The sequence below is a fragment of the Paecilomyces variotii genome (genome assembly GCF_004022145.1).
Source record: "Paecilomyces variotii strain CBS 101075 chromosome Unknown C8Q69scaffold_2, whole genome shotgun sequence".
Taxonomy (NCBI): Eukaryota; Fungi; Ascomycota; class Eurotiomycetes; order Eurotiales; family Thermoascaceae; genus Paecilomyces; species Paecilomyces variotii.
In genome coordinates, this window is record NW_021167141.1 from 1,220,906 (window position 1) to 1,233,266 (window position 12,361).

The following is a 12,361-nucleotide window of genomic DNA, read 5'->3' on the forward strand; positions in this document are numbered from 1 at the left end:
GATCCCATAATTGTGGTCGATCCTGATCAATGCAGATACCCAGATGCGAGGATGTCTGCAGTTAGCCAGGTGGCTGGGCACCGCTGCGGCGAGACGTCCGGCTGCGAGCCTGCTCAAGCCGACCTTTACTCATGATGGCCGCCGATTCTTCGCCAGCTCCGCGGCACGATATGCACAAGCAAGTAAGACCGTTTCCGATTTGGAGAAGAGGATCGCCGCGATACCTCTCGAACGGTACCGCAATTTCTGCATCGTCGCCCACGTCGACCATGGCAAGAGCACGTTGTCCGATCGATTGCTGGAGTTGACGGGCACGATACAGCCGGGATCAAATAAGCAGGTTCTCGACAAGCTTGATGTGGAGCGAGAAAGGGGTATTACAGTCAAAGCGCAGACGTGTACAATGATATACAATCACAATGGAGAGGATTATCTGTTGCACCTGGTCGATACGCCCGGACATGTCGACTTTCGCGCCGAAGTGTCACGAAGTTATGCTAGTTGCGGAGGAGCTCTGCTTCTCGTGGATGCCAGCCAAGGTGTCCAGGCGCAAACGGTTGCTAACTTCTACCTGGCCTTCGCTCAGGGACTGGAGCTGATACCGGTTATCAATAAAGTCGATTTGCCCTCAGCAGACCCCGAACGAGCTCTGGAGCAAATGAGAACATCGTTTGAAATTGAGACAGACAACGCCGTGCGGGTTTCAGCAAAGACTGGACTAAATGTCTCTGAAATCCTGCCGACAGTTATCGAGAAGATCCCAGCGTATGTCGTTCCGCCCGTATAGGTTCGGCCTTCACTAACTGATTGACGAACAGGCCGATCGGTGACAGCAAGCAACCACTCCGCATGCTCTTGGTAGATTCGTGGTACGATACATATAAGGGGGTTATCCTACTGGTGCGCATATTCGATGGAGAGATCAGAGCTGGCGATCAAATCGTCTCCTTTGCAACGGGTCTCAAATATTTCGTTGGCGAGGTCGGTATTATGTATCCAGACCAAACCCCACAGACTACGCTCCGTGCCGGCCAAGTGGGTTATATCTACTTCAATCCCGGTATGAAGCGAAGTAAGGAAGCGAAGATTGGGGATACATTAACCAAAGTTGGCTTCGAGAAGATGATTGAGCCGCTCCCAGGTTTTGAAGAACCACAGGCCATGGTCTTCGTGGCAGCCTATCCGGTTGACGCAGACCACTTCCCTCACCTGGAGGACAGCATCAACCAGCTCTTACTCAACGACAGGAGCATAACCGTGCAGAAGGAATCGTCAGAAGCTCTAGGGGCTGGTTTCAGACTTGGCTTTCTGGGCACCCTGCACTGTTCCGTCTTCGAGGACCGGTTGCGACAGGAGCATGGCGCAAGTATTATTATCACGCCGCCGACTGTGCCTGTCAAGATCGTCTGGAAAGACGGTAAGGAGGATGTTATCACCAATCCATCCCATTTTCCGGAAGACGATGATCTACGCTTGAAGGTCGCTGAACTTCAAGAACCCTACGTTCTCGCCACTATCACCTTCCCGGAGGAATATCTAGGTAAGGTGATTGAGCTGTGCGAAGCGAACCGGGGTGTGCAGCAGAGTCTGGAGTTCTTCACGGCCACCCAAGTCATTTTGAAATACGAACTTCCCCTTTCCCAGCTGGTGGATGATTTCTTTGGCAAGCTCAAGGGATCTACAAAGGGATATGCCAGCCTGGATTACGAGGACGCTGGCTGGCAGCGGAGTAGCATCGTCAAACTGCAGCTCCTAGTGAATCACGCGCCTGTCGATGCTGTCTCACGGATCGTCCACTACAGCCAGGCGGAGAGATTGGGTAAGCAATGGGTTACCAAGTTCAAGGAGCACGTCGACCGCCAGATGTTCGAGGTTGTCATCCAAGCTGCTGTCGGACGAAAGATCGTCGCGCGAGAAACCATCAAACCGTTCCGCAAAGACGTGCTTGCAAAGCTGCACGCTAGTGATATTACACGACGAAGGAAGTTGCTGGAGAAGCAGAAAGAAGGCCGGAAGAAGCTCAAGGCGGTTGGCAACGTTGTCATCGAGCACAAGGCGTTCCAAGCCTTCCTGGCCAAGTAAGCATTCGCTGCTACTTGACCTGATCTGTACAATAGCTGTATATCAGAGCAACGATACATGTATAACATCTATATCAGGATACCCTAACATAACAGAAAGGTGGAGTTCTAGTTTGAAAGTACCCAACCAACTGAGAGATGCAAAACTCAGCGCCATAGATCCAGAAGCTATGCAGTATTATTATTATTATTATTATTATTATTCCTGTCAATGTTCCAGTTAGAAGAAGACACCGCGTGTTGATCATCGCAGAGAGCGGCAGGCGGTGGCGCTGCCGGAGATGCGGGAGCTGCGCGGCAGAAAAAAGTTTAGCCAACCCCGCCGCGACTATTGATGATTAATGGGATATGACTCTTCACACTCAAACCCTCAACTCTCTCTCTCTCTCTTTCTTTGCCGCTTTGGGACTACTTGGTTGCGATATCAACGTTTCCTTAGCCGAATCTCGTTTCTGCAGCGCCCCCTGTTGGCAGTGTTCTCAGCAACAACACCTGCCCGACGCCATAGTCGTCTCTCAACTTCAACTTCTGCCATGCTCTGCCCGTGACTACAGCGATGCAGCCTCCGGAAGCTGTGCAGGTCGACCTGGGCAAGGCCCAGGTCATCGATCGCGTTCCTAAAGTGATCAAGGAACTGAAATTTGGTGTTATGTATGTGTATCCTGGCTTCGTTGGTCTTCTGTGTTCGGCAATCTGACAGTTACTGACATGCACGTGCGATAATTTAGGTCCAACGATGACATCGTCAGCCAAGCCGTTGTTGAAGTCTCGGATCGCAAGCTGTTCGACTTGGAACATGATAGAGCTGTCGTGAAGAATGGTCCTCTCGACGGGCGCATGGGTATATCGAACAAGTCCGGCACCTGCGACACCTGCGGTGGCGCTCTTCAAGTTTGCAACGGGCATTTCGGCCATGTCAGATTGGTATTGCCAGCTTTCCACGTTGGTTACTTCAAGCGCGTCATTAGTATTTTGCAGGAGATCTGCAAGGTAGATAAGCCTCTTATTCCGGCTGTCTTTGACCTCTTACTGACATCTCTAGGAATGCTCTCGAATTCTTCTCCCTGAAGCGGAGCGCCGCTCATACCTTCGCGAGCTCCGACGCCCTGGACTCGATAACCTACGTCGAATGCAGATTGCCAAAAGGATCAATGAGCGGTGCCGAAAGACCCGAGTCTGCGAAGGATGTGGCGCCATCAACGGTGTGGTGAAGAAGGCCGGTACCAGCGCTCTCAAAATCACCCACGACAAATTCCGCGCTTTCAATGCATCCACGTCTGTGAAGAAGATCCCGCCTCCCAGCAAGATTGTCTTCGATCGCTCCTTCGAGGAGGCCAGGAACTCTAACCCGGAAGTCGACAAGCATGTGAAGAAGGCCCAAGACGACCTTAATGCTCTTCGAGTTCTGAACCTATTCAAGGAGATCACTGATAGTGATTGTGAGCTCTTGGGTCTGAACCCGAAAGAAGCACGCCCTGAAATGTTCTTGTGGCAGTTCATTCCCGCACCACCGGTTTGCATTCGTCCATCGGTTGGCCAGGAGGCTGCTTCGACTGAAGATGATCTTACTGCTAAATTAGGTGATATTGTCCAGAGCAATATCAACCTGAAAAACGCACTATTGAAGGGCGCACCTGTTCAAACGATCATGGAATGCTGGGATTACATGCAACTGCAGATAGCTGTGTATATTAACAGCGACGTTCCAGGTCTGAACAAAGCTGATTTCGGAAAGCCCATCCGTGGATTCTGTCAAAGACTCAAGGGAAAACAGGGTCGATTCCGTGGAAATTTGTCGGGAAAACGTGTTGACTTTTCTGGGAGAACTGTCATTTCTCCTGATCCGAACTTGCGCGTAGATGAAGTCGCCGTTCCGATCCTTGTGGCAAAAAACATGACCTATCCTGAGGCAGTCACCAGGTATAACAAAGAGAAACTGCAGCAAAGAGTCAGGAATGGTACCAAACATTGGCCTGGAGCAAATTACCTCGTCAAAAAGGGAACAAGCTTCAAGATGTTCCTGAAGTACGGTAACCTTAATATGATGGCAGATCAGTTGCAGGAGGGAGACATTGTTGAGAGACATATCGAAGATGGAGATATCGTCCTCTTCAACCGCCAGCCGTCTCTACACAAGTTGAGTATTCTCTCTCACTTCGCCAAAGTTCGCCCGCACCGAACTTTCCGTCTCAACGAGTGTGTTTGCAATCCTTATAACGCGGATTTCGACGGAGACGAGATGAACCTCCATGTCCCCCAGACGGAGGAGGCTAGAGCAGAGGCCATGGAACTGATGGGTGTGAAGAACAACCTGGCTACGCCCAAGAACGGCGAACCCATCATTGGTGCTATCCAAGATTTCATCAGTGCGGCATACGTCCTGAGTAGCAAGGAGAGATTTTTCAATCGGAAAGACTTCACGCAAGTCTGCCTCTACATGCTGGGCCCCGAAGTCCGGTTCGACCTACCTCCGCCTGCGATACTCAAGCCACAGATGCTTTGGACTGGTAAGCAAGTCTTCAACATTCTGATGCATCCGAATAAGGATGACCCTGTTCTTGTCAACTTCGATGCCCCCTGTCGAGAATTCAAGCAACCCAAGGGTAATACACCCCGTGATCTCGACCCTAATGATGGCTGGCTGGTTATCCGTAACTCGGAAATAATGTGCGGTGTTATGGACAAATCCACCATCGGTTCGGGAAAGAAAGATAACGTCTTCTATATCATGTTGAGAGATTACGGCCCCGCTGCAGCAGCAGAAGGTATGAACCGTCTCTCGAAATTGTCTGCTAGATGGTTCACAAATATGGGTTTCTCAATTGGTATTACCGATGTTTATCCAAGTGAGAAACTGCTACAGTCAAAGGCAAAGCTTGTCGAGAGTGCCTACGCCACCTCCGATGAGGTCATTGCCAAATTCAAAGCCGGTACTCTCGAGAAATCACCAGGTCTCGATGAGTCGCAGACTATGGAACAGCAGATCTCCGGTATCCTGTCCAAGGTTCGTGGACAGGCTGGAGAGGAATGTATCTCCCAGCTGAGCAAATGGAACTCGCCCCTAATCATGGCCACTTCTGGCTCCAAGGGTTCGAGTATCAACGTCGCTCAGATGGTTGCCCTTGTGGGTCAACAGATTATTGCGGGTCAGCGTGTCCAGGATGGTTTCCAGGACCGAACGTTGCCTCACTTTCCGAAGAATGCTCGTCAACCTTTATCGAAGGGTTTCGTTAGTAACAGTTTCTTCTCTGGACTGACACCTACTGAGTTCTTCTTCCACGCTATCTCTGGACGTGAAGGTCTTATCGATACCGCCGTCAAGACCGCAGAAACAGGATACATGTCTCGCCGTTTGATGAAGTCTCTTGAAGATCTCTCTTGTCGCTATGATGACACGGTCCGAAACTCGTCCGCCAGTATCGTGCAGTTCCAATACGGTGACGACAAGCTAGATCCCGTCGACATGGAAGCCAAGGCCAAGCCTGTGCACTTCGACCGGACCTTCATCCACGCTGAATCAACCACGTACAAAAACGATGAGCGCAGCTTGCTTCCGGACGAGATCATGAACGTATGCAGCGAAATGCTGGCGCCGGAGAGAGCGAAGCTCGTACGAAAGGATCTCCTCGGAAATGAACTTGACTATAAGGACACGAGTGACAATGGTGTCGATCAGTTCGAGAGCGCTCGCGAGTTCCTGGATTCTATTGAGCATTATGTACAACTTAAGGCTAACCGTCTGGAGTCCCGGGCTGGAGACGCCAATGCATCTGATGAGGACAGTAAAAAGGGTCTTAACCATACCGGAAAGTTGACGGAGAGAACACTGAGGGCTTTCATCACTTCATGTTTGACCAAGTACAAGAAGGCTCAAGTGGAACCTGGTCACGCCGTGGGTGCAGTCGGTGCACAGTCTATTGGTGAACCTGGAACGCAGATGACGTTGAAGACCTTCCACTTTGCTGGTGTTGCCGGTATGAGTATCACACAGGGTGTTCCCCGTATCAAGGAAATCATCAACGCTTCCAAGGAGATCAGTACTCCAGTCATATCCTGTGAATTGGTCACCAAGGACAGTATCATCGCAGCCCGAATTGTCAAGGGTAGGATCGAGAAGACCTATCTTCGCGACATCATTCACTATATCAAGGAGACGTGGACTGGCAAGGAAGCTTACATCACTGTCAAGATCAACTGGAAGACGATAAGTGACTTGGCTCTTGAGCTCACTATCAGGGACATCGTCGAGGCCATCAAGAGGAACAAGCGTTTCAAGTCCGAGGACATCAAGTTCCGTCAGTCGAGATCTCACATTCATGTGCACGTCGACCAGGATCCGAATAGCAAGATCTCTCTGTCGAAGACAGAAATTGCTGCGACAAGCGCGGACCCATTCCTTCGCTTGAAGCACCTGAAGCGTCTCCTGCCAGATATTCAGGTGCTCGGTCACCCTCAGGCTGCCCGTGCCATTATCAGCACAGACGATATTAAGGGGACCAACAGGCTCCTTGTCGAAGGTTACGGTCTCCGTCAGTGTATGACCACTGATGGTGTGGAAGGCCATCGCACTGTCACGAACAACATCATGGAAATGAAGGATGTCCTGGGTATCGAGGCCGCTCGTACGACCATCGCCAAGGAAATCAGCGACGTCATGGGCGATATGGGTATTGATCCCCGTCACATGCAGCTTCTTGCCGATGTCATGACCTACAAGGGAGAAGTGCTGGGTATCACTCGATTTGGTCTTGCTAAGATGCGCGACTCCGTCCTGCAACTGGCTTCGTTCGAGAAGACTGCCGACCACCTCTTCGATGCGGGTGGTGCGGGCCGTACCGATCTCGTCGAGGGTGTCTCGGAGTGTATCATCATGGGCAAGTCCATCTCCCTTGGTACCGGCGCAATGGAAGTTGTCCGCAAATTGAACTTCTACGAAGGCCAGATTGGGCCCAAGAAGACAATCTTCGAAGACTCTTGGTCTGAAATCTACGACGCACCGCTTGAGGCCCGCAAAACCAAACGAAGAAAGAGAGTCTAGACGCATCTTACTTCCCACGACATTTGAGCGGATCAGTGAGCCATATTTCCTGATGCCCAAAGAAAAGCAGTTGTATTTATACCTGTATGATGGCCACACCATCACTGCAGAAGAGCCAAAAAACATGGTCACAAAAAAGGCGAGAAGGGACACAAAATTTCAAATGGAAGCATCGTCTCTGGGCGTCTTGTTCTTTCTTTTTTATATAATTGGAGGGTATCTCTGCATATTCAGCGGTAGCGGGTCTATTTTCTGGTGATTTTTTTCTTCTTTACTTCTCTCCCATTCTGGATATTCCTAACGTTCCATACAACATCATCGGTCGTCATGTATATACCATTGTATGCCTAGATGTATGTGTATGTAATCGGAGACGGAATAAAAAAATAAACAAGAGCAAAACAGATCTCGCAATGAATGAATGAGCTTACAGATGAAATGGATAGAAATAGAATGAAAACATAAACCCAGCTGTATTCACGGTTGGTAATAGCTTAATTATCCTGTTTGCCGTATAGTAGAAGAAAACAACATTGGATCGATCGGTTCCCTCTCTTTTAGTTTGTCCATATTTATCTCAGATGCTCTCTCTATAGCTATATCGAACGTTCTTGATGCTTCTGGGCTGTGGACTACTTGGAGACGACAAAATGAGATGGGTAAAATTAATGTCGCGGCAGGGCGATAATAAAGAAAGGCTTCAAGACATGTCAAAGCCGTAGGGGTCGGTAGAGGGATTAGAGGGATTGATTGGAACAAATTCGCTGAAAATGAGATTGGTGAATTTGCATGTAATTTAAATTTGTCTCCATTGAAAAAGAATAAACAATGTCTGATATCGCTACAACAACAGAAGACAATGGGAATATAAGAAAAAGGAAAAGATGAAACCCAAAAAGGTCAGGCTCATACACTATCGGGAATAAAACAGGATCCCTCCTTAGAAAAGGCCTGGTAATCCATTCGCCCAAGCCACAAATAAGCGCCGATTGTGTCAACTGCGTCTTCTCCTCGCAGAGACGATTTCTCCCGGAGAATAAAAAGAAAAGGATGATAAAATACACGCAGTTAAAGCCAGGGTGGAAATGGAACGAGAGAAAGGAAGCCCATTGGAAACAACGTCGTCATATCTACGAAGACTTCACTTCGTTTGAATCAGCGAAAGGGCTCGTGTTTCTTAGTGACGATGACCGAGAGTGTGAGCTCCCTCGCTCTGACTTGGAATCTCTGGCTGCGTTCGTCAAAGCTTCCTCTAGGAGGCGAGTCGATCCGACACTGCTCCTCTGACGGTGAGTGCCTTTCCCATCCAGACTATTTCGAGACGTCGAAACCGCTGTGTTGATAGCGGGGCCAGATCCTGACGTCGCGTGCGTATCCGCGAAAGGACTGTCAGGGGAAGTGTCAGCGACAGATTGTCGGACACTCTTGCGCGTCGGCCCAGCGGAATCCTCCTCGTCCGAAGACTCATCGTCGAATGTTGAAGTGCCTCCTTCACTGGGCTGATTAGCGGAGGACTCGGGTTGTCCCTTAGCACTAGACTGAGGAGAATTTGACGAGGCGCTGTCCTTCAGGGGCGAAACCTTTCGGACATTGACCGGTTTGGCAGTAACCGTACGCGCCACGATCGGACTACTCGAAGTTTCAACGACTCCAGCCTTGGCCAATTGCGCTGTAGTTATCGCAGGAACTTCAGGGGCATCCATGCCAGGCTGTGGACTCCGCGGTGGCGTTTGAGAGGGTATGCTGCCTGCGGACTTGACGCTGACCATGGCAGCCTTAGTTCGGACGATCTGTTGAGCAGGAACGGGGCTGACGATAGCATTGCTGCGATAGATGGTAGTAGCAACACTACTGCGTGCCAGGCTGGGCGCGAGACTACGACGCTCGTTCTCAGACATGCCTGACCAGGATGAGTCACGTAGATCACTGGGCATGAAGAAGTGCTGATCCGCAGAAGCGCCTGGCAGCGGCGGAACCGGTGGCACCAATGTCCCCGGCGTGTCTGGAGGCGACCGGTTGGTGACGCCAGGAATATATGCAATCTGAATGACGTTTGATGCGCGCGTGAAGACTGTCGAGGCAATTGAGGCCACCGATCTTCGCGCCTGCATTGGTTGCCGGTTGTCTGCGGTTGCGAAGTTCTTTTCGAAAGCCTCCTCTTCCTTGCGCTTCTTGCGGATGACGAACCACCAGAAAAGAAACACGCCAATGGCAATGACTGCAATACCTCCAATAACTCCACCGGCAATGGCGCCTGCATTGCTTCCGCCCCCCGAACCGCTGGAACCAGAGTCTGAGCTGCCGTTATCGACAGGGGTGCAGGTCATCGCCGCGCAACGGTCGCAAGTCTGCGCGATCATGGTACAGGCTTCGTTCTTCGCACATGGCGGGCAAGAGAGGCTTGTAGTAGGACATAGTACGCAACGTTTGAAGATTGAACGTGCAGCTGAGAATTGGGAGTCTAGTAAATGACTTTCATCAGAAATCTGTCGCAACGAACCGGCGAGACTGTTCACCTACCGTCAGAGAAAGACATGGCGAAAAAATATGTACGACAAAAAGGTTGAATCCAAGTGATATCCTGGTCATGTAGAGGCGGCGAGCCGATCGTTAAGGTTGTAAAAGGAGAGTCAGACCGATCAACGGTACAAACAAGAGGGTTGAGCGAGTGTACGAAGTGGGTGGTTGGGGATCAAACGAGCATCAAGCGCGGTCGAAAGCCGGATGTCCGGATATCATAGGGTTGTCTCGAAAGGAACGACGTGGAATTGGATCATCAGATGCTGGACATGTACAGTCAAGCTGCAGTGATCATGGTCTTCTCGTGAAGCAATCGAGACGACGAGGCGTTAGTCCCTTGCTACCGGCGGTTAAGGTCCAGCAAGATGTAGCAACCGTCCTAGAACCAGGAGGATGCCCTTCTGCGGACAATGACCAGCAGAAGAAAGTATCGAAAGAAACCGCGATGCCGATACCTGTCGCGGGGAAGAAGAAGCAAGATTGTAGACGTTTAGATGGAGACGGGGAGGGAGAGGAGAAGACGGTGGAGAGCGAAGTTGGTGCCGCACCAAGCCGTGCCTGAGTCTGGTCCGCACACGCACCACTGTTGCTCCACGACGTTTTGTTCACGATAATCTCAAGGAATCATCGCGACAGGATGATCTATCTATCTCCATCTATGGCTTCGCTCTTTTTGCACATCATTGCAATCTCGACCTGATCATCGACGTCGATCTACTATGTCGTGCTCCCCCGTTTATCTAGCCTGCACATCTTTCTGTTCTCCCAACTCCGCCGCATCTTGCTGATTGATTGACTGGCTTTGCCAACCAACAGTACCGGCAAATGCGTCTCTCCCATTGCCCGTACGACCTCTCTGGCGCCAGTGTTTCTTTTGCTGCACCAATCGTTCTTTGTTCACCTCTTGTGCGTGGCCCGTGGGAATATGATTATGATTCTCTAGTCTCCTCGAGTTCTCCTGGCCCGAACGGTCCCACGTCTCCTGGCCGCGTTGCTCCTGAGATTATTATTACTTGCGCTCTCTTCGAATCAGCCGTCATGATGTCCACCCACTCTGCCCGCTAACACAAGGCCCCCAGACTGGCCAGCCGTTTTTCTCCTGGCGCCTTTACCTACTTAGGTCTGGTCGTCGTGCAAAGACCCATCGTCGTCTGCGCGAACGTGGGAGGTTACAGGGCTGGAGGTTGCATCAAGTCGTGCGAAGTTAAGAATTCAGTGATACGGACATTTTCCATGGTGTGTACTCAGCCGGCAACAATGCTTCTGGCCTATCATGGTTGCAGGGTCTTATGTGCGACAGACGCATCCATGAGTATGTGTCCAGTGCATGCCATGACGCCCCAAGAAAGGGGGTTTTTGCGGACTTCCAAGGACGAAACTCGTCTCCCCTAACTTCTAAGTACCCGAAGATAACTATTCCGCATCAGACTATTGTGCCGTCCAGAAACTCTCTGTTTGGCAATCCATCCCTGCCACAGGTAGATGGGCGTAAATAAGTCGTTATGCCTATTGAGGCCAGACAAATTATACGTTATTATTGTTTAAATAAACTTTTATTGTTCGATTCATTCCGGGGGGTGACATTCCACCGAGCCTAGGTCGTTTTCGTTCGCGGAAATGAGCTTTATGCCAAACAGGGTCCCTGGATGAATCGATAATATCCGTTAAATATGTGGCTATGAGAATGTCCACATGGCATTTCTGGGTATCGTCGTTATCGTGCTGTCAGCTCTAAGTTATCAAAGTTCTTGAGATTGGAATGCCAGAAAGGCTCGAATCTAGACCACCTGCCAGGGGCATCATTTCCTGCTTATGGCTGCTGCGGATGGCAACTCGTTTCGAATCGCAAGACCGTATATTTTCCTATGTCACGGGAATGGTTCTCGTTTAGCTATAGCAATGGTCTAGAGGCTTCAATAGACGCTTACACTATTACTCCGCACAAGTTCGCTAGATCGAATATTTATCCACCACATACCGAATCGAGACTCAACGCAATAATATGTAGTGTAGACCCGACACGCCAACGATGGAATCCTGCTATCGATTTACTGACATTCAAAATAAACATATCTTGCACGCGTGGTGATTCTCGACCCTATAGACTGTTTGGGATCTCGCCGGTGATGACCGAAACAATTTCAACGTGTTCTAGCAGTTTCATAATGCAATTGCCATTCTACTCTACCAAAGGCCCATAAGGATCTGCTTCAGGGCACAGTCATTCAACGGTAGTTGGTCAAGATCTAGTTAATGATGATCTTGCGCAGACAAGGTCATGGTAACAAGACAGGCCCGACAACTTTATACCACCTATTAAATGCAGATGGCAATCTCTCTATGAAGCATATCCTAGCGTATCGTCTATATAAATTCGTTAGTTACCGGTGATCTTCATTATTAGTCATGTCATGAATCGTAACTAGTTAACTAAGTACTCCTTTCGATTACGGATGACCTTGTCCAGGCCCCAGGGGTTCAGGAAGCTGTGGCACTCGAACTGTATAAAACGGCCTTTTTACCTCCAGCAACGAGTGTCCTTTGAGTATCTCTTTGAAAGAAACGCCATTCCTACTGTAATTATCCAGCAACCGAATTTACATGACTCGCGGTAACTACTCGCACAGTTGGCGCTCGATGCCCACCGCAGCATGGATTATGTGGGAATCCAGGACCACAGAAGCAAATGTTCTGAAGGTGCATTTAATACAGGAATAAAATC

The 12,361-nt window shown here is 49.9% G+C and overlaps 2 protein-coding genes across 2 annotated transcripts; one reads left to right on the forward strand and one right to left on the reverse strand.

Moving 5' to 3' along the window:
• Window positions 1–43: 43 nt before the first annotated feature.
• C8Q69DRAFT_397656 (DNA-directed RNA polymerase III largest subunit) lies at window positions 44–7,119 on the forward strand (the record flags this gene model as incomplete). Its single annotated transcript, XM_028627787.1, has 5 exons — window positions 44–765; window positions 819–2,037; window positions 2,590–2,732; window positions 2,810–3,071; window positions 3,124–7,119. The coding sequence occupies 5 exons, from the start codon at window positions 44–46 to the stop codon at window positions 7,117–7,119; spliced, it is 6,342 nt and encodes a 2,113-aa protein (XP_028487316.1).
• A 1,130-nt stretch (window positions 7,120–8,249) lies between these two features.
• On the reverse strand, window positions 8,250–9,655 carry C8Q69DRAFT_441856 (hypothetical protein; the record flags this gene model as incomplete). The annotated part of the gene is made up of 2 exons (XM_028628785.1): window positions 8,250–9,565; window positions 9,640–9,655. 2 exons carry the CDS (start codon window positions 9,653–9,655, stop codon window positions 8,250–8,252), a joined length of 1,332 nt encoding a protein of 443 aa, XP_028487317.1.
• Window positions 9,656–12,361: the final 2,706 nt, after the last annotated feature.